Source organism: Geotrypetes seraphini, chromosome 10, assembly GCF_902459505.1.
Source record: "Geotrypetes seraphini chromosome 10, aGeoSer1.1, whole genome shotgun sequence".
Taxonomy (NCBI): Eukaryota; Metazoa; Chordata; class Amphibia; order Gymnophiona; family Dermophiidae; genus Geotrypetes; species Geotrypetes seraphini.
Window position 1 is genome coordinate 132,961,593 of NC_047093.1, and position 25,241 is coordinate 132,986,833.

General features: G+C 48.8%; 1 protein-coding gene across 1 annotated transcript; it reads right to left on the reverse strand.

The window, feature by feature from the left end:
* LOC117367654 (zinc finger protein 845-like) lies at positions 1-24,880 on the reverse strand. Its single transcript, XM_033960434.1, has 7 exons — positions 24,609-24,880; positions 18,466-18,592; positions 9,418-9,531; positions 9,060-9,173; positions 5,525-5,653; positions 3,519-3,626; positions 1-2,142 (listed from the first exon to the last, which is right to left on the reverse strand). Exons 1-7 carry the CDS (start codon positions 24,630-24,632, stop codon positions 1,091-1,093), a joined length of 1,668 nt encoding a protein of 555 aa, XP_033816325.1. The 5' UTR covers positions 24,633-24,880; the 3' UTR covers positions 1-1,090.
* Positions 24,881-25,241: the final 361 nt, after the last annotated feature.

Here is a 25,241-nt window from a genome sequence, read left to right on the forward strand (position 1 = left end):
CAAGTAGCTCCTTTTGTAAGACTTCCGAGAGTGGGATCTGCCAGGACAATCCCACATAAGATTCCAACAATAGTCTGCCATCATGTGTGCATCCCATTGTCCTTGGTATCTGGCATCCATTGTTTTGATGTCTTGGCAAAATCTTTCACCTTGCTCTTCGCTTAAGTCATCAAGGTTCTCGGGAAAGCAATCTAAGTGGCTGTACAGATAATGGATTTTAACACTCATGTTACAGGAAAAAAAAGGAAGTTGCACCATGAAGAGGAGCCCGGCAGAGGGAAGGGCGTGAGCACCATCAGGCAGGCCTGTGTAGAGATCGGCCCACTCTGCAAGGTGTGTACCAGCAGCAGGGAGAGAGGCAAGCCGGCTGGAGCCACTGGAGCTGTAAGCAACGGGGGAGGAGGGGGGGGTAAGCTGGAGCCGCCGGACCCATGAGCGAGGGGGGGTGGGCTGGAGCTGCTGAACCCACAAGCAAGGGGTTGGGGGAGGGCCTGGAGCTGCCAGACATGAAAGGGGAGGGTCTGGAGCCGCTGGACCCACAATGGGTGGAGGGATGGTTGGATATTGAGGATCTGTGGGTGTAGTTCCCTGCTGGAACAAAGCCTTTTACTGCTCCATGTTCAGAACACATATATAGTTTTTCTACAGTGTAGATTTTTTTAATGTTTTCCGAGGCTACATTTATTATTGAATTATTGGTTTTTCCCCCATGTGAATTCTGAGGTAACTGGTATGATTGACGGTTGTATCACATTCAGAATATTTATATTGTTTTTCTCCAATGTGAATTCTTCTATGACGTCTAAGGTGACTTTTTTTGATTGAAGCTTTTATTACATTCAGAACAAGTATATGGGTTTTGTCCAGTGTGAATTCTTCCATGAATTTTGAGGCTTTTATTATTGAAGCTTTTATCACATTCAGAACACGCATATGGTTTTTCTCAAGTGTGAATTCTTTCACGAGTTCTGACAGTTTTTATGTGTTGAAACTTTTATCACATTCAGTACCTCTATATGGTTTTCCTCCAGGGTGGATTATGTATTTTGAGGCTACTTATATCAATGAATTTTTATCACGTTGAGAACATCTATATGTTTTTTTTCCCAGTGTGGAATCTTTCATGCCTTCTGCAGCTAGTTGTGTCATTGAAGCTTTTATCACATTCAGAACATTTATACGGTTTTTCTCCAGTGTGAATTCTTCTATGACGTCTAAGGTGACTTTTTTGATTGAAGCTTTTATCACATTGAAAACATTTATATGGTTTTTCTCCAGTGTGGATTCTTTTATGATTTTTGAGTGTACTTATGTGACTAAAACTTTTATCACATTGAGAACATTTATATGGTTTTTCTCCAGTGTGAATTCTTTCATGAGTTCTGCGACTACCTCTAGTACTGAAGCTTTTATCACAATGAGAACATTCATAAGGCTTTTCTCCGGTGTGGATTCTTTCATGTATTCTGAGACTACTTGTGTGATTGAAGCTTTTATCACATTGAGAACACGGATACGGTTTTCCTCCTATATGGATTCCTTCATGGATTCGAAGGTTATGTTTTTGAGTGAAGCTTTTATCACATAGTGGACATTTAAATAGCTTTGCTCCCTGAAGGTTCATTTCATGCACTTGTTTCTTTCTAATGTTTATTCCTTCATGTCTGTCCAGTTGAAATGTCTGACTGAAGCCTTTGTCATGTCCAGAACATTTTGGTAGTTTTTGCCTTTTGTGAACGTTCTGATGAATTACAAACTGTGATTTATATGTAAAACATTTTTCACATTCAGTACATTGGAAGGACTTGTGCTTGTGAATTTCCTTTTCTTTTATAAGTTCTGAATTCTCAAAGAATCTTTCCTCATATGCAGTGCTCTGAAACGGTTTCTCTCCATTGAGTCTCTGATTTTGTGCAAGATTTGAGAAATAGTTGGAATTTCTCTCTTGTTCAGCACCTGCATTGGGTCTGGCTACATTCTGAAGTTTTTCTTTCATGGAGGGTGGTGTAACTGTATTCACACCTCCCACACAATGAGATAAAGGATCTGCGCTGTCTCTGGAAGGGTTTTTTGGTTTCCATTTCTTCATCTGCTGCCCAACACACTCTCTCATTCTCTTACTGTTGTTCCCAAATCCATCATCTGTTGGATAAAAATGAGAGTATTTAAATAAATGATACAGCCATTGATATTGGCAAATATTCCCAAAGGAATCTTTAAAGACATCTGCTTTGCTAAATCTCCATGAGCCCCTTTTATCAACCCGCAGTAGAGCATTTTAACAGAGGCCGGCAAGGTAACTGCTCTGATGCTCATTCAATTCCTATGAGTGCTGGAGCATTTACATCACCGACTCATGCAAAAATGCTCTACCGCAGCTTAATAGAAGGGGGTCCATATTATTTTCTTATTTATGAGAGCCAATGGTACCGCCCTTGGACCTCTAAGGTAACTTCTGTTACAATGAATTATCAGACTGATCCTCTGGCTCCTGCTCAGGAACTTCTGTTATAGAGAGCATACTTGAGGAAGCATGTCCCCTAGCACATCCACCTTGCCCAATGTAGAAGACCCCCGACAGTTTAAGTAGACTTTCCACAACCTGGACTGCAATGGATTCGAAACAAGCTGGACTATATTCAGCGAACGTCTAATCTAATGGCTATACGCCATAATACTGTGAAAAAATATCACCAAATCTGAGACATACCACTTGGATGGAGCAGAATTGAGAGCCGGATGCACAAAAATCATCGTTAAAATCCTGTGGGGCCGATTAATTGTCCGATTTAAAAACAGCGACTGATGTTCAGACAATTTTGCATGCAAATGAGTTTCCTGGAGTTCTGCCATAATCCCATCTGATCAGTCATTGTAGAAAGCAACTGACACATGTGCAAAGCTGGCAGGGGGAACCCTGAAGCAGCCTCCCACCATTCAGCTGTTCAGGGCAGGAAGAGTAGTTGTGTTATTTAAAAGTTGGTCTGAGACTTCCCATCAATGATGCCCCACACCCCCAAATTTAAAAACAAACAAACCCCAAATGATATGAAGGAAGTCCACTCTCTCCTGCAACGGCCACCCGGACCCCCCACCTTTAAATTAAAGAGCAGCAGGAAGGATGCTCGCTCCCTGCAAATCCCCAACACTCACCTTGAACCCCAGACACTCCCTGAACCCCTGATATCCCCCTGGGATGCACTGGGAGAGACCTAAGACTCTGATTGGCCTAAGCACCTAAAGCCACTCCCATAGGAGGGGCCTTGGACGCCTGGACCAATCAGGGCCTTAGGCCCCCTTCCAAGTGCATCTTTCTGGTCAAAGGGAGGAGGAAGGGAGTGGGGGTTGTGCAGCAAAGTTTCAGTTTGATATAAGGCCAAACATATATTTTGGGTTGGTTTTGGCGCCAAAGCAGAAACTGAAGCCAAAATCATTTTTGGGCAGCCTCCAGTGGAAATGTAGTCATTCTCCACATAGCACATAGTGAGGATTTTATTCTAAAGGAATTCTTGGCTCACTGTTCATGGTATAAGTTTCCTCCTCTTCTCTTTTCAACTGGACACTGACAGGATCCGCTTCCATTTTCAGGATCTCTACTGTGGGCTCAGCAGTGTAACTCTGGTTGCCTGTAAGTAGAGTAGAAAAATAACTTCAGGTTTTAAAGGAAAGCTTAAAAGCTCCAAGAAAAGCAACTCTTGTCTAAAACGGATGAGAATTTTAGGAGCTCTGAAAATATAGGAATCCTGTAATTCTGAAAATACAACATGGAGATGGCCTTCTAGTCACACAGGCAGCAAAACTAGACCACCAACTCTCCAATCTACTAATCGCGACCCCAGACTACAAAACTTTCAGAAAAGAAATAGAAACCCTGCTATTCAAGAAATCCATGAAGACTAACTAACAGTGTATGAAACATTTCAATCCTCTGAAGCAGTCCACTCTACTCTGTAACACCTCTGGACATGTCCAGAAATCCTCTTCTGTAATCCGCCTTGAACTGCAAGGTAATGGCAGAATAAAAATCACTAATGTAAAGTATTATGGTAATGAAAACTGCTGCATAATATGCCCTGTGAGAGAATCTCACCTCTTTCCAACCTGGTGCTAACAGTGTGGGTCTCCCTGTCTTCTTTTCCCCTCCAACTGTTTACTTGACCTTCTTTTCTCCTAATTTGGATATTAGTGATCACCCTTCCTTTTCCTCCTCCTGCTGCTTCGATCCCTTGCTTCCACAGAGGAGGAGGGGTCACTTTGCTTTCCCCTTCTTCGATTCCTTTCTGCATCCGTCCATTCTGCTAATATGTTGAGCCATTCTGCCTCACTGCTGTCAATTTGGCCATCTTTCCTCATTCTTCCTGTTGATCCCAGTGGAGGTTGTTTTTCCTCCTTTCCTCCAGCAAAACTATCCTGCCTGCTTCTCTCCATTGAGCAGCACTTTGTGGCTCACAGAGAATAAAACTCACAGCCTGCTGGGTAGGAGGAAGATTCAGCATCTTGGAGCGACACAGAGAAGTAAAAAAATAGTGAAAGATATAAAAAAAGATGAATTCAAACTGATATAGAATGAGAAACAGGAGGGGGTTGATATTCAGAGGTCGTTGCAGCCATTTTGCAAAGCCGCCACAAGGGTAAAGAGCGATGGGGTTGTGCTCTTGCCCCCATTGAAGCTGCTGGACCACCACTGATGGAGGTAGGCCTGGGAGGGGGGCAGGTCACTTGGACAGCTGGGGAGAGCAGGAGGCCCTTGGGGGGGGTAAAGGGAGGGAAGGACATGGATTTTTCCATGGGCTGGGGAAGGGTGGAGGGCAAGAGGGGCCATGATCGGGGGGATATAAGAGAGGGATCGGGACCCTTGGGCTCTTATTTTTTTATTTATAAAAAAAAGGTTATGCAGCCAGAATGATATTCAGTCAAAGCCGCATTAACTCCTATGCATCCCCAAAAAACATTAGTCAGGCCCAGATTTATACACCGATATTCAGTGCAGGTGTCCGGACCGGCCTGGCATCGAATCAGTGCATAATTTAGTCAGTGGCGATAAACATTTAATAAAGTGCTAACTTCTGTGGCAGAATATCAGGGGGTAGGTGTTGAAAAAGAGAAGGGAAGAGACAAAAATGAGCCATGGAGAACAGCTGGGTGAGAATAAGAGAAAGAGAAGAAATGACAGGCATAAAAATAATTTAAGGAGAAAAGAAGAACTACATGATCCACAAAGCAAAGGTTAGAAGCAGGGGCCATGATCACTAAAGAGTGGAGAAGTGGCCTAGTGGTTTCAGCTACTGTCTCAGCACCCTGAGGTTGCAGGTTTGATCCCAGTGTGGCTCCTTGTGACCCTGGGAAAGTCACCTAACCCTCCATCACCCCAGGTACCATAGCCTGCCAAGACAGAGTTCCTGATTAATATAAGCAGTTTATAAATAACACCTCATTCTCACTGTGCCTGGTCCAGAGGAGTCATTTTTTCATGAAAGAAAAGTTTGCATCAGCTCGTTACTCGCGTTAATCTAAGTTACATCACCTGCTTCATGCAGTTCGTCACATGTGCCTGTGGTAGTCAGATTTCTTCTTTCCTCAGATCCCGGAGGTTCAGTCCCAAATCCCTCTTGGTAAAATCTGATTAAAACATCAGGCTTGACACAGTAGGAGCCTGTTATAGGAAAAACAAGTTACCAAAGAGCCTCTATAAGTGCTCACAATTATGCTGTTTCATAGGCACTGTCACCATAACAGAGCTAAAAAGAGAGGGGTGCTGCTGTTCTGATCATCATCAGAAATATTTTAGCATTATCATGATCATTTTAATACTGAGGTGAGCAAATCCTTTCCTTGAGAGCTACAAACAGTTCTGTGGTGGATATTGCTCCTAATCAGAAGCCTCACTACCTACTTACAAAGTGATTTTTTTCCCTTTGTCAATTCCTGTGTAATATGTTGTTCCCTCACTTTCTGCATTTTGCAATCCGCTGATTGTCCAGCATTATTCCCTGGGTTGCATACATGAGACCTAAATTACCGTATTTTCACCCATATACCGCGCACCCGTGTAAAACGCGCACACGGGTATAGCGCGCGGGGAACACAAATTTATGTTAAAAAAATGTAATATAGCGCACACACGTGTATACCGCGCATGCTAAAACCTCCTCCCGCCTACTCCGAACCGGCATCCTCCCCCCCGCTCGCTTACCCGCGTTTTACAACTTTTTTTTTTCAATCCGATCGGCGTCACCCCCTCCCCCGCGATCCTACATCCCCCCCAGCACCGCAAAACATCTCTTACCCGATTGGACACTGGCACCAGCACCAATGCACAGGACGTGCCAGTGCCAGTGCCCGAAGATCCTCCCTCGTTGTGTTGGGCTGGGCGGTGCGGTGCGGTGCGAGAGAGATCCTCCTTCTTCCTGCGCCGGGCTGGACTAGGCTTTGAGCATGCGCAAATGCTCAAAGCCTAGTCCAGCCCTGCGCAGGAAGAAGGAGGATCTCTCTCGCACCGCACCACCCAGCCCAGCCCAAACCAACAAGGGAGGATCTTCAGGCACTGGCACTGGCACGTCCTGTGCATTGGTGCTGGTGCCAGTGCTCAATCGGTAAGAGATGTTTTGCGGTGCTGGGGTGATGTAGGATCGCGGGGGAGGGGGGTGATGCAAGCGGGGGGGAGGATACCGGTTCGCAGGGGGATGCCGATCGGATTGAAAAAAAAAAGTTGTAAAACGCGCTCACACGTATAATGCGCACGGTTATGCACGGTTTGTAAAATCGTGTATAATGCGCGCGTTATATGCGTGAAAATACGGTACATACTTAAGATTCATATTTTCCTTTTAACTATTTCTTGTTAATAAGTTATACCCTCAATACTTGCATTCTGTAATTCGCTGACTGTCCAGTTTTATTCTGTAATTCGCTTTATTCTGTAATTCGCTTCATCCTGCAATTCGCCTTATTGTCTAGCTCTGTCCTAAAATTCGCAGATTGTCCAGCTTCATTCCTTGGGTTGCATACATGAGATCTATACCACATACTTAAGATTCATATTTTCCTTTTATCTATTTCTTATGTAATAAGTTGTACCCTCACTTCCTGCATTCTGTAATTCGCTGATTGTCCAGCCTTCTTCGCTGTGAACCACCTAGAAGTCATTCGATTGTGGCGGTATAGAAGAATAAGGTTTTTTTTAAAATAAATATGACAAACAGAGTTCCACCAGAAACAATAATTTAATCTATTCCAATTTTTCCAATTATAAGAGATTTGTTAAATGGCAACTCCTGTTAAAATTAATAATAACATTATTATTAGGTGAGATTTGTTTCTTTGCCCTCATTTCCTTACCAAATAATACTGTGTCATAGATTAAATTATTGTTTCTGGTGGAACTCTGTTTGTCATATTTATAAAATGGAAAGGATATTAGCTGTCCAAAAAGGAAATTATAATCAATTTAAGGATGTGTGGAGGCCATTAATAGAATATTGTAATGATTAGAAATTATTTTCCCTGAATAAAAATTTTAAAACAGTAGGGGGGTGGGGAGTAGGGGAAGGAAATTCTGTTTCGATTATTGATAAATAATATTTATGTACATAATTGGATTAGGGGGGATATTATTTTTTATTATGAGAAACATTTGTAAGATTTCAAGTATATTTGAAAGTTTAATTGATGTATGTTAATATTATACTTGATTTTAAGTTTTGAAATGAATAAAGATTTTTTTTAAAAAAGAAGAATAAGGTTGTTTTTATTTCTGCATAAACCTAAGGTAAAATTTCTGTCTTTTTTATTTTTTTTTGCTCTTTATCTAATAGCTGTAATCAGAAATCAGATTCTGCCACACACCAACAGTTGGAAATTTGCTACATCCCAACGGGACCTTTTTACTAAAGCTTTGCCCACACTAACGGGGGTACCGCATGGTCACTAGACATAAAATAAAGCCTGCAGCATTTAACAGCCAAGCTTTAGTCAAAGGGCCTCTATAATCCTGCAGTGCCCATTTTCACTTCAAAATGCCTAAAAGAACAGCTAAATCCCTATTCTGGAAAGTCGGAATGAGAACGTTTCACACTGTGGCTCATTCAAATAGCAAGGGGGCATGTTGTGGGCGGAATAGGGAAGGCCCAAAAGTAGGACGTCCTACAGCAATTTTCAAATGGAAAGGAAGTGTCTGTCTAAAAAGAGAGATTTTTATCTGGATCTGTTCAGTCACATCCATGGGTTCATAGACAACAACGCGGAAGACAAAGGCGCGCGCCGACAACTGAGTGCAAGACGGAGGCGCACCCCAAAGAAAAGTACTGTTTTTAGGGGCTCCGACGGGGGTTTTTGTTGGGGAGCACCCCCAGTTTACTTAATACAAATCGCGCCGGCGTTGTGGGGGGTTTGGGGGGTTGTAACCCCCCACATTTTACTATAAACTTAACTTTTTCCCTAAAAACAGGGAAAAAGTGAAGTTTTCAGTAAAATGTGGGGGGTTACAACCCCCCAAACCCCCCACAATGCGGTGCGATCTGTATTAAGTAAAGTGGGGGGGTTTCCCCCCCACGCCCTCCCCGGTGGTGGGAGACTTGACTCTTGGCCCGGGTCGCAAATTTTGTCAGGTGTGGGAGCACTTCTGGCAGGACCTCACACCGCGTGCTCGCAGTAGACTTTTGAATTTTTAAGATTTTATTCCCACTCTCAGCTGTTGGACCGGCCATGGATTCTTGGGGAGGGGAGGGGAGGGGGGGGAGGGGAACTGATTATATTGTTGAAAATGTTATTTCCTGAATGGTACTACTGTTTGTATTTGCTTCTTACTGCTGGAATAATAAAAATCATTTAAACATATAGAGACGTTTCAAGCCTCCTCCTTTCCGACAATTCCTAGAGGAGAAAAAACCTGGAGAACAGAGCTCGGGATACCCACCTCCCTCCGGTGCCTCCTCTGTCCTAAGTAGGGAAAGAGCCAGTGGGAGGAGGAGGAGAGAGGAAGATCCCTCTTATCCCACCAGTGCTGAATTCCTGAATGGCTCCCGCTGACCTTAGATGGAGAGGAGGCTTTTTATACTTACTTGTTTCAGAAGGGTGAATGTCTTCAGATATCTCCGATTCAAAATGATCCACGAGGGGGAGATCTTCCTCTTGTTTAATATTCAGCGAGAATACAGATGTTACAATCGGAAGGCCTGTTATGAAAAAAAGAACATAAGAAGTGGCCTCCGCTGAGGCAGACCAGAGGTCCATCTTGCCCAGTGGTCCGCTCCCCCGGCGGCCCATCAGGCCTAATTGCCTGAAAAGCACACCTAAAAGGATTCACCAAAGATCAGATCAAATCTGTTTCCTAATTTAATATTTAGTCATTTGATGGGTATGTCTTGTTTCCTGGGATCAGAAAATGCAAAGCCCCTTATATCAAAAACATTTGCTTACTCTTAGTTGGGTCATTCAGAGTTTCTTTTCCCTCCTGCTCCAAGTGTTGAGTGAAATATTTCTCATCTTCCTTTTTAATCTTGAATATAACATCAGGATTAACAATGGAATAACCTAATAAGAAGTAGGAAAATTATATTTAAGGAGAAATTAGGTTCTTACCTGCTAATTTACTTTCTTTTAGCTTCTCCAGACCAGTAGAGGTTAACTTTACGAATGGGTATATATCTAATCATGACCAGCAGGTGGAGACTGAAAACAAAACTTTGGGACAGTATATCCTAGCCCCTCCTCTCTATTTCCCTCAGTCTGCCGAATAGCCAAGCAGAACCAAGAACTGGAAAACAACAGAGAGAAAAAACAATACTCCGAAAGGAGTAACAAATAACATACCCAAAAATGCTGTTGGAAAATGCAGAGGAGAAATTCCCGAAGGAAGAAGGTCCCCACAGCTCGCCAGCTAAGCCAGCCGAGCCACAGCCGCTGTTCTTCAATTCTCCCCGGCCCTAGAAAAATACTAGAACCCGCAGCAAAAACCAAAAAACTGCCCGCGCAACAGCCCCAACAACAACAACAACAGACAGGGTGGGGACCTCTACTGGTCTGGAGAAGCTAAAAGAAAGTAAATTAGCAGGTAAGAACCTAATTTCTCCTTCTTTAGCACTCTCCAGACCAGTAGAGGTTAACTTTACGAATGGGACGTACCAAAGCAGTCCCTCTCACGGGCGGGACCCCCGAAGGGCCGATACCAGAACACGCTCACCGAACACCGCGTCCCGACGCGCCTGAACATCTACCCGATAATGCCGAACAAATGAATGCAAGGAGGACCAGACCGCAGCCTTACAAATATCCACCGGAGGCACGAGCGACGACTCAGCCCAAGAAGCCGCCTGACCCCTAGTGGAATGAGCCTTGAGAAACTCCGGAACCGGCTTCTGACTCAAAAGATAAGCGGAAGCAATTGTCTCCTTGATCCAGCGCGCAATAGTAGCCTTAGAAGCGCCAGCCCCCCGACGAGGACCCGCCAGGAGCACAAAGAGATGATCGGAGCTCCGAAAATCCCGGGTCCGCTGCACATAAGCATGGAGGACCCGACCGACATCCAACTTGCGCAGCTGTCGTTGCTCAGAAGAACCCTCCCGACTACCCAAGACCGGGAGGACCACCGATTGATTGACATGAAAAGGAGAAACTACCTTCGGCAGAAAGGAAGGAACAGGCCGCAAAACAACCCGCTCCTTCGAAAACTCCAGGAAGGGAGCCCTACAAGAGAAAGCCTGTAGCTCAGACACCCGTCTAGCGGAAGTAATGGCCACCAAAAAGACCGACTTCAGCGTAAGGTCCTTCAACGAACAGCCATCCAACGGCTCGAAAGGAGGGCGCACTAGAACAGAGAGAACCAGATTGAGATCCCAAGAGGGAATCGAGGGCCTAATGGGAGGCCTGATCAACTTGGCCGCCCTAAGAAAGCGAATCACATCAGGAATGGCTGACAAACGCTGACCTGTCACCAGCCCCCGAAAAGCCGACAGGGCCGCCAGATGAACCCGGAGAGAAGACCAGGCCAGGCCCCTATCCAGGCCATCCTGCAAAAACTCTAGAATGTGAGGCAGAGAAGCGCGAAAAGAGACCACTCCCCGCGCTCGGCACCATTCCTCAAAAAGACGCCAAACCCGTACATAAGCCCGAGAGGTAGAGAGCCTCCGGGACCCCAAAAGTGTAGAGATCACCTTGTCGGAATATCCCTTCTTACTCAGGCGGCCCCTTTCAAGAGCCAAGCCGTAAGACAAAAGGGAGACGGGTCGAACATGGGAATGGGACCCTGCGTCAGAAGATCGCACTCGAGAGGCAGAGGAAGAGGATCCGCCACCAGATGCCTCACCAGATCCGCATACCACGGACGAGGCCAATCCGGAGCCACCAAGACCACCAGCCCCGGATGGCGAACAATGCGAAGCAGTACTCTGCCCACTAATGGCCAAGGAGGGAACACATACAACAGCCCCTCCGTTGGCCACGGTTGGACCAGAGCATCCAGACCCTCGGCCAGCCCGTCCCTGCGACGACTGAAGAAGCGGGGTACTTTGGCGTTGCCACTTGTAGCCATCAGATCCATCAGGGGCTGCCCCCAAGCACGCACTAGCAACTGAAACGCCTCGGCGCCGAGACACCACTCTCCCGGATCCAAGAAGTGACGACTGAGGAAGTCCACCTGAACGTTTTCTACCCCGGCAATGTGAGAGGCCGAGAGGTCCAGAAGATGCGACTCCGCCCAAACCATGAGCCGAGCCGCCTCCTGCGCCACCAGAGTGCTCTTGGTGCCCCCCTGACGATTGACATAAGCCACCGCCGTGGCATTGTCCGACAGGACTCTGACCGACTTGCCCAACAAAAGGGAGTGGAAAGCCAACAGCGCCAGCCGGACCGCCCTGGTCTCCAACACGTTGATCGACCAGGAGGCCTCCTCCGTGGACCAGGTTCCCTGAGCAGAGTGACCCAGACACTGGGCCCCCCAACCCAGGAGACTCGCATCCGTAAGGAGCACCGTCCACTGCGGAAGATCCAGACCCACCCCCTGAACAAGGTGAGGGGTCCGGAGCCACCAACGCAGACTGCAGCGCGCCAAGCCTCGCAGGGGAACCGGAACATCCATCCCGTGCCTTTGGGGAGACCACCTCCGGAGCAGAGCATACTGGAGAGGACGCATGTGGGCCCGCGCCCACCTCACCACGTCCAGGGACGCCGCCATCGACCCCAGGACCTGGAGGAAATCTCGCGCCCGAGGACACCGGGACGCCAAAAGCAGGCGAATCTGAGACTGCAATTTGCTCACCCGGGCCTCTGGGAGGAAGACCCTCCCCAAGGAGGTGTCGAACAGCACCCCGAGGTACTCCAGACGCTGAGCCGGAACCAACCGACTCTTGGAAAGGTTGACCACCCAGCCCAGCGACCGGAGAAACTCCACCACCCGAGCCGTAACCCGGGAGCTTTCCTGCAACGACTTGGCCCGAATTAACCAGTCGTCCAGGTAGGGGTGTACCAGAATGCCCTCCGACCGCAAGGCTGCCGCGACGACCACCATCACCTTGGTGAACGTCCGGGGAGCCGTGGCCAGCCCAAAGGGAAGCGCACAGAACTGATAGTGCCGACCCAAGATCGCAAAGCGCAGGAAACGCTGATGAGAGGTCCGAATAGGAACATGCAAGTAGGCCTCCGTCAGATCGAGAGAAGTGAGAAACTCCCCCGGCTGAACCGCCAGAATGACCGACCGCAGCGTTTCCATACGGAAAGAGGGAACCTTGAGAGCCCTGTTGACCCCTTTCAAATCGAGGATGGGCCGAAAAGTCCCCTCCTTCTTGGGCACCACAAAGTAAATGGAGTACCTGCCCGTGCCCCACTCCGAGGGGGGCACTGGAACCACTGCCCTGAGATCTAGCAAGCGCTGAAGGGTCTGGCGAAAAGCCTGCGTCTTCCCCGGAGTCTGACACGGAGAAGCGAGGAAAAAATCCGGCAGAGAGCGGGCGAACTCCAGGGCATAACCGTCCCGCACCACCTCCAGGACCCACTGATCGGACGTGATCTCGGCCCATTTGGGAAAAAAGTCGCGCAGCCGGGCCCCCACCGGAACCAAGGGGGGCGCCGGCAAGGCGTCATTGTGCAGGACGGGAAGCGGGGGAACCGGCGGAGGGGTTCCCTGCCCCCCGACGGGCCCCCCGAAAGGGCTGCATGCGCTGGAAGAACCGACCCCGGGAAAACCCCGGAGACTGGAAAGAAGCAGCCCCACGCCCAGGGCGATACTTGCGAAATTCCCGCAAACGCCCCCGGGCCGCACCACCCCGAGACGCCGGGCGGGCACGGTCCTCCGGCAAACGGGGAACTTTCGAGTCCGACAGAGTCTGAATCAACTTATCCAAGTCCTCTCCAAATAAAAACGACCCCCGAAAGGGAAATTTAGTAAGCTTTGCTTTGGACGCAGCATCCGCCGCCCAAGCGCGCAGCCACAACACACGCCTTGCGGCCACGCCAAAAGCCATGGACTTAGCCGAGATCCGCACCAAGTCATACAGAGCATCCGAGAGGAATGAGGCAGCCATCTCAATCTTCGCTACCTCCTGATCCACCAGAGACCAGTCGTCAGACTCTCGATCCAAGACCCGCTCCGCCCACCGAAACACGGCGCGAGCGACCAGTCCCCCACAAATAGCCGCCTGGACCCCAAAGGCAGAGACTTGAAAATTTTGCTTAAGGATGGTCTCCAATTTGCGCTCCTCAGAGTCCCGCAAGGCAGAACCGCCCTCAACAGGCACGGTATGCCGCTTGGAAATAGCCGAGACCACCGCATCCACGACTGGCGAAGCTAACGTAGCCCGATCCCCTTCAGGAATGGGATACAGGCGAGCCATGCTGCGCGCCAGCCGAAACGGCGTCTCCGGCGTTTTCCACTGCTCAAGAATAATATCCCGAATATCCTGATGCATAGGAAAAGAGCGGGAAACGGAACGGATCCCTCGTAACAGAGGGTCCCCCACACGCGGAGTCTCCGGCGGCGCGTCCTCAAAACGCAAAGCCGAAGAAACCTGTTGAATAAGGTCAGGCAGCTCATCTCTCTGAAAAAGGCGCACCACGGACGCCTCGTCACTGGAGAACGGGAAACCCGACAACCCGCCGCCAGCTTCCGTCCCCTCCAGAGGGTCCTGGAATTCCTCAGAAGGGTCCAGGTCCTCCTCCAGACCGACACGTTCCTCCGACCACAAATCCTCGTCCCACGACACCCGCGGACGCTTGGACAAGAGAGGCGGCGGAGGGGACGTCACGTCAGACGAGAGAGGCACAGCCGCAGGGAGCGCGGAGGAAACCCCACCCCCCGAGACCCCCTGGGCGCAACCGGGACCCCCAGCCGCCTGAAAATAGGCTTTGCATAAAGAAAAGAAAAAATCAGGGGAAAAACCCCCCGAGGGTCCCAAGGGACTCCCTGCCACAGCAGGGGACCCAGCAGAAACCTGCCCCTGCTTAGACAAAACAGGGGGAAGGTCACCTGAGGTGGAAGACAAAATGGAGGGGCCAGACAGAGAAGATGGCGTCTTTCCCGCCAAAAAAGCTCCCTCCACAGCCTGCAGCGGCTGAGAGACCTGAATAGTCTCAGCCGCTAAAACAGGCAAGCCGGCATCAGCTGTCAAAATATCAGCTGAGAGGGAATCCTCTAAAACCCGACCGTCGGCGGCTCGGGGAATCCCTCCGTGGGCGGACGGAGAAGACCGGGCTTCTCCACCGTTCCCTGCCGACTCGCGAGGCACCATCGGCGGGGAGCTCTGGGCGCCTGCAGCCGCTGCCGACGGAGCTCCTCCACCGCACCGGCCTGAACACCGCTTGCACAGGCCGGCCGCGAGTGCCTCGCGTCTGGAGCACAATGAGCACTTTTTCCCTTTAGAAGTGCTCATTGCTCCATACGCGACCTAGCTGTAAAAAAGTGCCGGTTAGTTGAAAAAATACAGTAAAATACAGTTTTCTTAAAGGGATACAACCCTCCAGACCAGCACTACCTCAGGATTTTTTTTTTTTTTTTTTTTTACAGAACAGACTCCACAGGCTCTCGAAGCAATATGCCTTGCTTGATTTAGGGGGCAAGGCTTACTGCTGAGGCTCCTCTAAAAAAATATGGGGAGGTGGAGGAAGTGGGGGGAGGGACCCCGCTCGTGACCCGCCGGGTTTGACACCCCCGAGGTCGGACGAACCCCCAAACAGAGTCCGTCCAAGCTCCGTCCGGCTAAAAACAGGGACAATAAACCTCTAAACAAATTCCAACAGCCCTACCAAGGGAGATGGGTACAGATCACTCAACACCTGCTGGAGACTGAAAGAAGACTGAGGGAAATAGAGAGGAGGGGCTAGGATATACTGTCCCAAAGTTTTGTTTTCAGTCTCCACCTGCTGGTCATGATTAGATATATACCCATTCGTAAAGTTAACCTCTACTGGTCTGGAGAGTGCTAAAGAAGTTGTATTTATAGAATCCCTGGGGAAGTTCGACCTCTTTTCTGTTCTGAAGAGCAGTGAATGAATTTGTGCAGAGAGATGGGTGAAAAGTGTGGCCTAATGATTAAAGCCGCTGCCTCCACAGTAGAGAATGACACGGTGACAAAATTCATCACCAATCCCGTTCCCGCGGATAACCGCGGGAAATAATCCCATGTCATTTTCTAGTGTCTGTTTCAACCTCGGTCCTTCTACACCAGCATTCTTCAAAGCACAGCTTGCGGGTCAGTGGTTGTGGCCATTCATACTCTGATTCTTATGGGAGCCAAGGATAATGAAGCCATTGTGACATCACTGATGTGATTGGCTCTTAGGCACTGGTGGAATGAGGCATTATGACATCACAATATCTGCTCTGGATACCAGAGACTGTCATTCTATAGTGTCTGTTTCAACCTCGGTCCTTCTACACCAGCATTCTTCAAAGCAAAGCTTGCGGGTCAGTGGTTGTGGCCATTCATACTCTGATTCTTATGTGAGCCAATGATAATGAAGCCATTGTGACATCACAGATGTGATTGGTTCTTAGGCACTGGTGGAATGAGGCATTATGACATCACAATATCTGCTCTGGATACCAGAGACTGTCATTCTGTAGTGTCTGTTTCAACCTCAGTCCTTCTACACCAGCATTCTTCAAAGCAAAGCTTGCGGGTCAGTGGTTGTGGCCATTCACACTCTGATTCTTCCCTCTCTCCTTAAAGAATGAGATGAAGATGGTTTCCCGCGGTTATCTGCGGGGATGGGAACGGTGATGAATTTTGTCACCGTGTCATTCTCTACTCCACAGTTGCAAATTCAACCCCAGCCTGCTCCCTGCGACTGTGAGCAAGTCACCCAACTCACCGTTGCATCAGGCACCACAGTTAGAATGTGAGCCTGTAAGGACAGATAGAGAAAATATCTAAGGGTGCCTGATTACCGTTCACATACTATGAACTGCTTTAGTTTCAAGTTTTTATTTGTATTTGATGAATCGCTTATTCCAGTTACTAAGCGATTTACAACTTCATAAAACAAATTTATAAAAATAAACAAAATAACATTAGACTTAGTTTTGAGACATACACGAAACGTGAAGGATAGAAGGGTAAAGTTACAACTTCATAGATAAGAAAAATAGACAAAAAACAGGGGAAAAAACAGTAGGATGGGTAAATAAAACTGAACCATAATATCTTCATCTACAAGAAAAAAAAAAAATTAAAGACTGAACGCGTCTTTAAAGAGGTAGCTTTTTAGAAGTTTTTTGAATTGGCTAAGGTCATTTTCTTCTCTAATATATTGGGGAAGAGCGTTCCACAATTGGGGGGCCATTACTGAGAACATATCATGTCTTCTAGTGCCTATGATTTTTAACGAGGGGACCATTAGAAGTTTTTCGGCTGTCGATCGGAGAGACCGGGAAGGTGACTCTCTTCATGAAAAGGCAGTAAATAAATCAATACATCTTTGAGTGTTTGGAGAGAGGAAGGGAGCTGTGACCTGCCACTTGATTTATATTAAACTAGTCGTTAAGCCCGTTACATTAACGGGTGCTAGAATATATGTGTGTCTGTCTGTCTGTGTTTCTTTATCTCTCTCTCCTTGGCTGCTGTCTGTGTCCTTCTGTCTCCCCCCCCCCCCCCCGAGCAAAGCTGTCTGCCTCCAGCACACCCCTCCCCCCAAAGCAGCCCCCTTTCCCTCTCCCTAACTGTCTCTCCATGACCCTCTTCTGTCTTCCCCCCCAGAGCAAAGCTGTTTGCCCTAAGCACACCCCTACCCTCAAAAGCAGCCTCCTTTTCTTCTCGCTAACTGTCTCTCCATGGCCCCTTCTGTCTTCCCCCCAGTGCAAAACTGTCTGTCCCCAGCACACCCCTCCCACAAAGTAGCCCCCTTTCCCTCCCCCTATCTCTCCATGGTCCCTTCTGTGTTCCACCCAAAGCAAACCTGTCTGTCCCCAGCACACCTCCCCCCCCAAAGCAGCCCCCTTTTCCCTCTCCCTATCTCTCCATGGCCCCTTCTGTCTCCCCCCTACCACACCCCTCCCCCAAAGCAGCCCCCTTTCCCTCTCCCTGTCTCTCCATGGCCCCTTCTGTCTCCCCTCAGCACACCCCTCCCCCCAAAGCAGCCCCCTTTCCCTCTCCCTCTGGCCCCCTGTATTGATTCCCCTGCTTACCCTCCCTGCATCCCGGCGTCTTCTGGCCTGCTCCAGGCCGCGATCGTGGTGGCCGGCCCCAGCGAACCTCACAGGCCGCTCCCCTACCCGGAAGCACGCTCCCTCCCGACGCGATCCCGTGCGTCAGAGGGAGCGTACCACCGAGGCCGGAAAGCGGCCCGCGAGGCCCGCCAAAGCCGGCCACGATCGCAGGCTTCCCAGAAGAGAAGGAGCAGCGGCAGCAGCAGCGGTGAGCGAGGGCGGGAGGTGAGGTGCTTGCTTCCGGTTGGTGAGGAGCTTGCTTCGGATTGGTGAGTGAGGAGGGGAGTGGCCAGAGTGATCCCTGGCTGCGTTCTAAAATGGAACGCAGCCACGGATCAGAAAACACGGCGCCAGGGATCACGATTTTTCAAGAGCGCATGCGCGCTCTAGATTTTTATTATATAGGAAGTTTTCTGGTACAATCATTTCTAGTCATGAACTTCCTAGATGAATGTTTTTGCAGGTTCTCATCTGAAGGGGGGGTAACATGTTTCACAGTATAGGCGACTAGTGTACAACTGAAATGTCATGACCTTATACAGAACTTGTAGTTCTTGGCAAGAAATCTGAGAGGCAGATCCTCCCTCTGATCTTCTGTGCCAAAGGGAGGCAGACTCTAGCCTGTCTCATGTGAAGCCTCTAGTTTAAGGTGTATATTTTATCTTACAGCACCAAAGCCGCATCTTTTGCGAAGCGCTGTTTCACTAGCTCCTGTGGGATATGGGATGGCATCAGAAGCCAGGTTCTAAATTTCTTGTGCCCATGAGACCTGGTATCTGTGATTTTTATACCACTGATTCTATAATGGTAAATGACAGAGTAGACATATTTACCTCGTGATATGAGGATGTCATGAATCTCCTGGATGACCACCTTGTACAGATCTTTCTGCCATTCTGCCAGAAGGTTCCATTCCACCTCCAAGAAATAAGCAGCGACATCCTTAAATGCGACTGATGCCTGTAACAGCAAACAGGACACCCTCAGCCACAGTTTCATGATGATGTTGGTGTAATATAGTTTTCCCAACAAGTGGGGGGTTCGCGAGACATCCACTAGGAGAATGCGCTGTGTTGTCAGCAACAGTAAGCTATAGCGAGGGAGGGAGGCAGGAACCCAGCATTGCCGCCCTGCACTCTTCCCCGCCACTAGCCCCCACATACTTCCTTAAATCTAAGCTGGAAGCGAGCAGCGTCCCTTAACTGTTTCTCGCGCCGGCCTTAGCTCTCCTGACATCACATCCTGGTCCCGCGAAAAGGAAGTAACATCAGAAGGAGAGTCGAGGCCAGCACAAACAGCAGGTAGGAGATTCTTCCACTCGCTTCCTAGTGTATCCATAGCGAGTAATTTGGTAGAGAATGGTTTTAAACAATTATACCAGTGGTACTTAAACCCAGTGAGACTTCACCACATCAAAGCAGATATATCATTATGAGGGGTAATATATGGAAAGGGAGGGAGGGGAGATAGTTTATGGTATAAAATGAATGTAGAGTTTCAAGTGAAGAATGTATAGTATGACTTGAATTATTGTACACTTGTTTGCATAATGTAAAAACGAATAAAGATATTTTTAAAAAAAAGATATATCAGAGTTTTGCTGGCGGGGATGTGGAGAGCAAGGAATTTAATTAATTTACACTGCCCTGAGGATTGAACAGTTTCCTGCTGGAAAAGAGGGTAGAAGGGTATAAATAGAGGATTACTGCATAGGTCCTGGACCTGTTGGGCCGCCGCGTGAGCGGACTGCTGGGCATGATGGACCTCAGGTCTGACCCAGCAGAGGCACTGCTTATGTTCTTAGGTTCTTATGGTGGCAATGCCCTAAAGCAGGAGATATTGGGCTATGATAATTGCTTGGTTGACTGAAATATGTGGGGTCCCAGTTAAGAAAGATTTGGGATGTAGCCTTCTGAACCTTCTGCCAGAGGGAGTTCCAGCTAAATACCATAAACTTGCCGCCCTTGTGGCAAAGGCGGCCAGACTGTCTTTGGCAGCTGCCTGGAAACAGACAGCAGGTGTGAATTAAAGTGGATTCTTTAGCACTCTCCAGACCGGTATAGGAGCTTACAAGCAGGTATATATCTCATCATGACCAGCAGGTGGAGACTGAAACAAAACTGTGGAATAGTATATAATAGGTACCTTCCCCTAGTCCTATCAGCCTTCTTTCAGTCTCAGCAGGTGCGAGGAGCTGTATCCATCTCCCTTGGTAGGGCTGCTGGAATTTGTTTAGGGATCCTGGTCCCCGTTTTTGTGCCGGATTGAGCTTGGGTGGGCCCTGTTTGGGGTCCGTCCGGCCTTGGGGGTGTCAAACCCAGTGGGTCTCGTGCTGGGTCCCTCAGCCCCTTTCCTCCACCTCCAAAGCTTTTTTTTAGAGATGCCTCAGCAGTAAGCCTTGCCCCCTAATTCAAGCAAGGCATTCTGCTTTGAGAGCCAGTGGAGTCTGAAAAAAAATCCTGAGGTAGTGCCGGTCTGAAGGGTTGCTTTCCCTTTAAATATGCTGTAAATCACTATATTTTTTTAACTAACCGGCACTTTTTTTTTAGCACTTCTCAAGAAAAGTGGTGCTCAATTTGGTCCAGATGCAAGGCACTCGCGGCCGGCCTGAAAACAGCTGTTCGGGCTGGTGCGGTCATGGAGCCCCGTCGGCAGCAGATGCAGGCATCCAGGACTCCCTGCCGCTAGTGCCTTGCGAGTCGGCTTGGAGCAGTGGGGAAGCCCGGTCTTCCCCACCGCCCACGGAGGGATTCCCTCTCAGCCGTTTTCTTTCACAGCTGATGCCAGCTTGCCTGCTTTAGTGGCTGGGACAGTTCAGGCCCTGGAGAGGTTATTTTTGGCAGGAACTTCACCATTTTTACAGACAGGCCCCCTCCATTTTGTCTGCAACCTCAGGTGACCTTCCCCCTGAATTGCATACACAGGGGCAGGTTTCTGCTGGGTCCCCTGCTATGGCAAGGAGTCCCATGGGACCCCCGGGGATTTTCCCCTGGTTTAATTTTTTCTATGTACAGAGCCTATTTTCAGGTGGCTGGGGGTCCCGCATGCGCCCAGGGAGTTCGGGGGGTTCCCTCTGCACCCCCTGAGGTTTTGCCTCCCTCTGCGTCTTTGGCGTCCCTCTTCCTCCTCCCTTATCCAAGCGCCAAAGTGTGTCTTGGGATGAGAATTTGTGGTCGGATGAGCTTGTAAGCCTGAATGAGGACCCAGACCCTTTTGAGGAGTTCCCGGATCCTCTTGAGGGGATGGCCGCTGGTGGTGGGGAATCGGGTTTCCTGCTTTTCCTGCGAAGAAGCGTCTGTGGTGCGTCTTTTTTTCAGAGGGATGAGCTGCCAGACCTGATTCAGCAGGTCTCCTCAGTGCTACATTTCAAAGATGCACCACCGGAGACCCCGCGTGTGGGGGACCCTCTTAGGAGGGATCCGCACTGCTTCCCGCTCTTGTCCTATGCCTCAGGATATTGGGATCTCGTCCTAGCACAGTGGAATACGCCGGAGGTGCCGTTTCGGTTGGCGCGCGCCATGGCTCATTTGTATCCCATCCTGGAGGGGGATAGAGCTACCTTGAAGTCACCAGTGGTGGATGCGGTTGCTAAGCGGCATTTCTAAGTGGCATACCGTGCCTGTTGAGGGAGGTTCTGCCTTACGGGACTCTGAGGAGCGTTATTTGGAGACCATTCTGAGTTTTGATGTCTCTGCCTTGGGGGTTAAGGTGGCTATTTGGGGGGGGCTGGTGGCTCGCGCTGTTTTTCTGTGGGCCGAGCGTGTCCTGGATCGTGAGTCTGATGACTGGTCCTTGGTGGATCAGGAGGTGGCAAAGATTGAGATGGCTGCCATGTTCCTCTCGGATGCCCTTTATGATTTGTCTTTGGCTTTTGAAGTGGCCAAGCGTCGTACCTTGTGGCTTTGCGCTTGGTTGGCGGATGCTGCGTCCTAAACTATGTTCACAAAATTTCCCTTTCAGGGGTCCTTTTATTTGGAGAGGATTTGGATAAGTTGGTTCAGACTGATGGACTCTAAAGTGTCTGCCTGAGGACCATGCCTGCCCGGCAGCTTAGTGTGGCACTGCCTGGGGGCATCAGCGGGAATTCTGGCGCTACCGCCCTGGGCATGGGGCTGCTACTTTTCCAGCTTTGGGATTTTCCCGTGGTCGTTTTTATCAGTGCATGCAGTCCTTTCGGGGAGCCCATCTGGGGGCTGGGACTCCCTCCGCCGGTTCCCCCGCTGCCCGTCCTGCCCAATGACTCCTTGCCGGTGCCCCCTTTGTTTCCAGTGGGTGCCCGGCTATGTGAGGTTTTTTTTTCTAAATGGGCCACGATCAAGTCCAATCATTGGGTCCTGGAGGTGATGCGAGACAGATATGCTCTTAAATTTGCCCGCTCTCTGATAGATCATTTTCTAGCTTCTCTGTGTCAGGCAGCATGGAAGACGCAGGCCTTTTGCCAGACCCTTCAACACTTGCTAGATCTAAAAGAAGTTGTTCCAGTACCCCCTCAGGAGTGTGGCACTAACAGTACTCAGTTTACTTTGTGGTGCCCAAGAAGGAGGGGACCTTTCGGCCCATCTTAGCTTTGAAAGGGGTCAACAGAGCTCTCCAAGTTCCATACTTCCACATGGAAACTCTGTGGTCTGTGATTCTGGCGGTTCAGCCAGGGGAGTATCTGACTTCTCTCGCTCTACAAGAGGCCTACTTGCCTGTTCTAATTCAGTTCTATGCGCTTCCTTTTGGTCTGGCCACAGTACCCCAGATGTTCAAGGTTTTGGTGTTCGTCGCGGCGGCTTTGCGGATAGAGGGTATTCTGGTGCATCCCTATTGACGACTGGTTGATTTGGGCAAAGTCGTTTCAGGAGAGCACCCGGGTCACAGCTCGGGTGCTGATGTTCCTGCAGTCGCTGGGGTCTGTGGTCAACCTTTCCAAAAGTCGGTTGGCCCCATCTCAGCGTCTAGAGTACCTTGGAGTTCTATTTGACACCTTCTTGGGGAAGGTCTTCCTTCCAGAGGCCCGGGTAAGCAAATTGCAATCTTAGATTCGCTTGCTTATGGCATCCTGGTGTCCTCAGGCACAGGATTTCCTCCAAGTCTTGGGGTCGATGGCGGCTTCACTAGACGTTGTGAGGTGGGCTCGGGTCCACATGTGTCCTCTTCAGTATGCTCTGCTTCGGAGGTGGTTGCCCCAGAGCCTCAGTCTAGATCACCCTGTTCCTCTCGGGGCTTGGCTCGCTGCAGTCTTCACTGGTTGCTCCAGACCTCCTCTCTTGTTCAAGGGACAAGTCTGGCTCACTCACAATGCATGATGCTTCTCACGGATGCCAGTCTCCTCGGTTGGGGAGCTCAGTATCTAGGTCACTCAGCTCAGGGCACTTGGTCCACAGAGGAGGCCATCTGGTGCTGTTAGCTTTCCGCTCCTTCTTGGCAGGCAAGTCAGTCAGGGTTCTGTCGGACAGTGCAAGTCCTCGTTAGGGGGATGGCACTTCTAGGGCTACCATGGCGCGTTGGACCAAAGAGACTATTGCATCCGCATATCTTCTTCAGAACAAGCCTGTTCCGGAATTTCTCCAGGCTCATTCCATGATGGGGACTGCTTTGGTATGTCCTGCTTGTAAGCTCCTATAGCGGTCTGGAGAGTGCTAAAGAAGGAGAAATTAGGTTCTTACCTGCTAATTTACTTTCTTTTAGCTTCTTCAGACCGGTATAGGACCCCACCCTGTCTATTGTCGTATTGTTCTTGTGGCTGTTGTGCATGCAGTTTTAGTTTTCTTCTGCGGGTTCTAGTATTTTTCTAGGGCCGGGAAGAATTGAAGAACAGCAGCTGTGGCTCAGCTGGAATAGCTGGCAAGCTGTGGGGACATCTTTATGCTGGGATCTCTCCTTTGCATTTTTCAACAGCATTTGGGTATGTTAGTTGTTACTCCTGTTCAGAGTCTTGTTTATTTCTGTTTCCAGTTCTTAGTTCTTCTTGGCTATTCAGCAGACTGATAGGAATAGGGGAAGGTACCTATTATGTACTATTCCACAGTTTTGTTTGTCATGAAGAGATATATACCCACTTGTAAGCTCCTATACCGGTCTGGAGAAGCTAAAAGAAAGTAAATTACCAGGTAAGAACCTAATTTCTCCTTATGTTTGTCGAATGTTGAAACTTACAGCGCTGCGTTCGAACAGACTATGGCACTTTTTAAGGGTCAGGAATCCATATATTCAGTGGTGCACCCATCTCTATTACATACACAGGGGTTGAGACCTCTAGCACATTTCTGTGAGGATACCCTGCACATCGCTCCTTAAGGCTTATATGGCGGGTGGGGGGATTGTCGGCTGAATTTATGTTCTGTTTCTGTGAACATTGTACCAAAGAACTAGAGTACAGCTGTGTTAGAGCAAATATGCTGACAGTTTTGGAAGCAATGTAAAGTGATGTTTCTCAATGCTGCAATGTTATTAAAATAAAGAAAAAGAAATGCAGGGGATATGAGAAAAGGAGGGGGTGCTGTGGGCTATCTTTAGGCCTCTGCCTTAGAGAGAGAGATCTGGCTAAAGACACACAGTAGGTGGGATGAAGGGGAGGTGGTGTTGTTCAAGAAGACTTGAACCTATAGGACATGGATTTTAGCGTCCTCTCTGCAATCTGGACATGCCCCAGTACTTTTACTTGTGTTAATGCAGCAGGGAACATCACACCTTCCTGACGACATAAATGCACAATGGTAGGCCCCGACACTGAGCCTATCGTCGATTAAAGGGGCCAGGACACTTATGATTAAAGAAGCAGCTCTCCCTCTGGCCTTGTATTCAAAGAAATCCCTGGGACCAAATCTCTCCCCCTTTCAGACAGGATATGGCAATGCACTTCTTTAGGTTAAAGTCTTCATTCCTCCCTCCAAAACAGAGAAACAAGGAAAGCTGGAAGAGATGCACAGATTAACCTTCTCCTTTTAGTGTTGACAGCCTGTGCACAAAAGAAGAAACAAGAATTTCTTACCTGATCAGAACCCAGGGCAGACATTTCTTCTGAATTCTGCAGCTGCTGGGAGGGAATCAGGCTTGAGATTTCCTGGAAAGATGAATAACAGGAGCAGATTTGGCTGATTCCTGACTCTGATATAATCCCTCCTCTGCAGATCTGGGACTGGGGCTTGTAGGGATTTCCAGTTCTGGGAGGAGAGAAAGATTTGGTTTTATTCTGTCTTTTCAGCAGACACTAGAGGAAGAAAACCCAGCAGCCATGCTCAGAGCCTTTCACCCCTCCCTCTTGATGACATCACTCTAGGGTATCCCGCCTCCTTAAGGTGGATCTCTAGAAATAGCAGATAGAGACAACAGGCCCCCTCCCCCCCCCCCCCCACAGAGGAAGGACAGACCAGGAATTTATGTAGTCCTCTTGCATCTATGGGCCCTCCAGTTCTTGTGTCCTGAATCTGATAAATTTGGAACTCTTATTAGGTAATTCTAAATTTATTACTTGCTAGTGTTTATTTAGACCAGGGGTCTCAAAGTCCCTCCTTGAGGGCTGCAATCCAGTCGGGTTTTCAGGATTTTCCCCAATGAATATGCATGAGATCTATGTGCATGCACTGCTTTCAATACATATTCATTGGGGAAATCCTGAAAACCC

Bases quoted from the DNA above. Each gene is read 5' to 3' on its own strand.
- LOC117367654 (XM_033960434.1), bottom strand. From the start codon at position 24,632: ATGTCTGCCCTGGGTTCTGATCAG. The intron at 3,627-5,524 runs GTGATGTAACTT...CTCTACTTACAG, and splicing joins TGACGAACTGCATGAAGCAG to GCAACCAGAGTTACACTGCT. The intron at 2,143-3,518 runs GTGAGCCAAGAA...TTTATCCAACAG, and splicing joins GGAAACTTATACCATGAACA to ATGATGGATTTGGGAACAAC.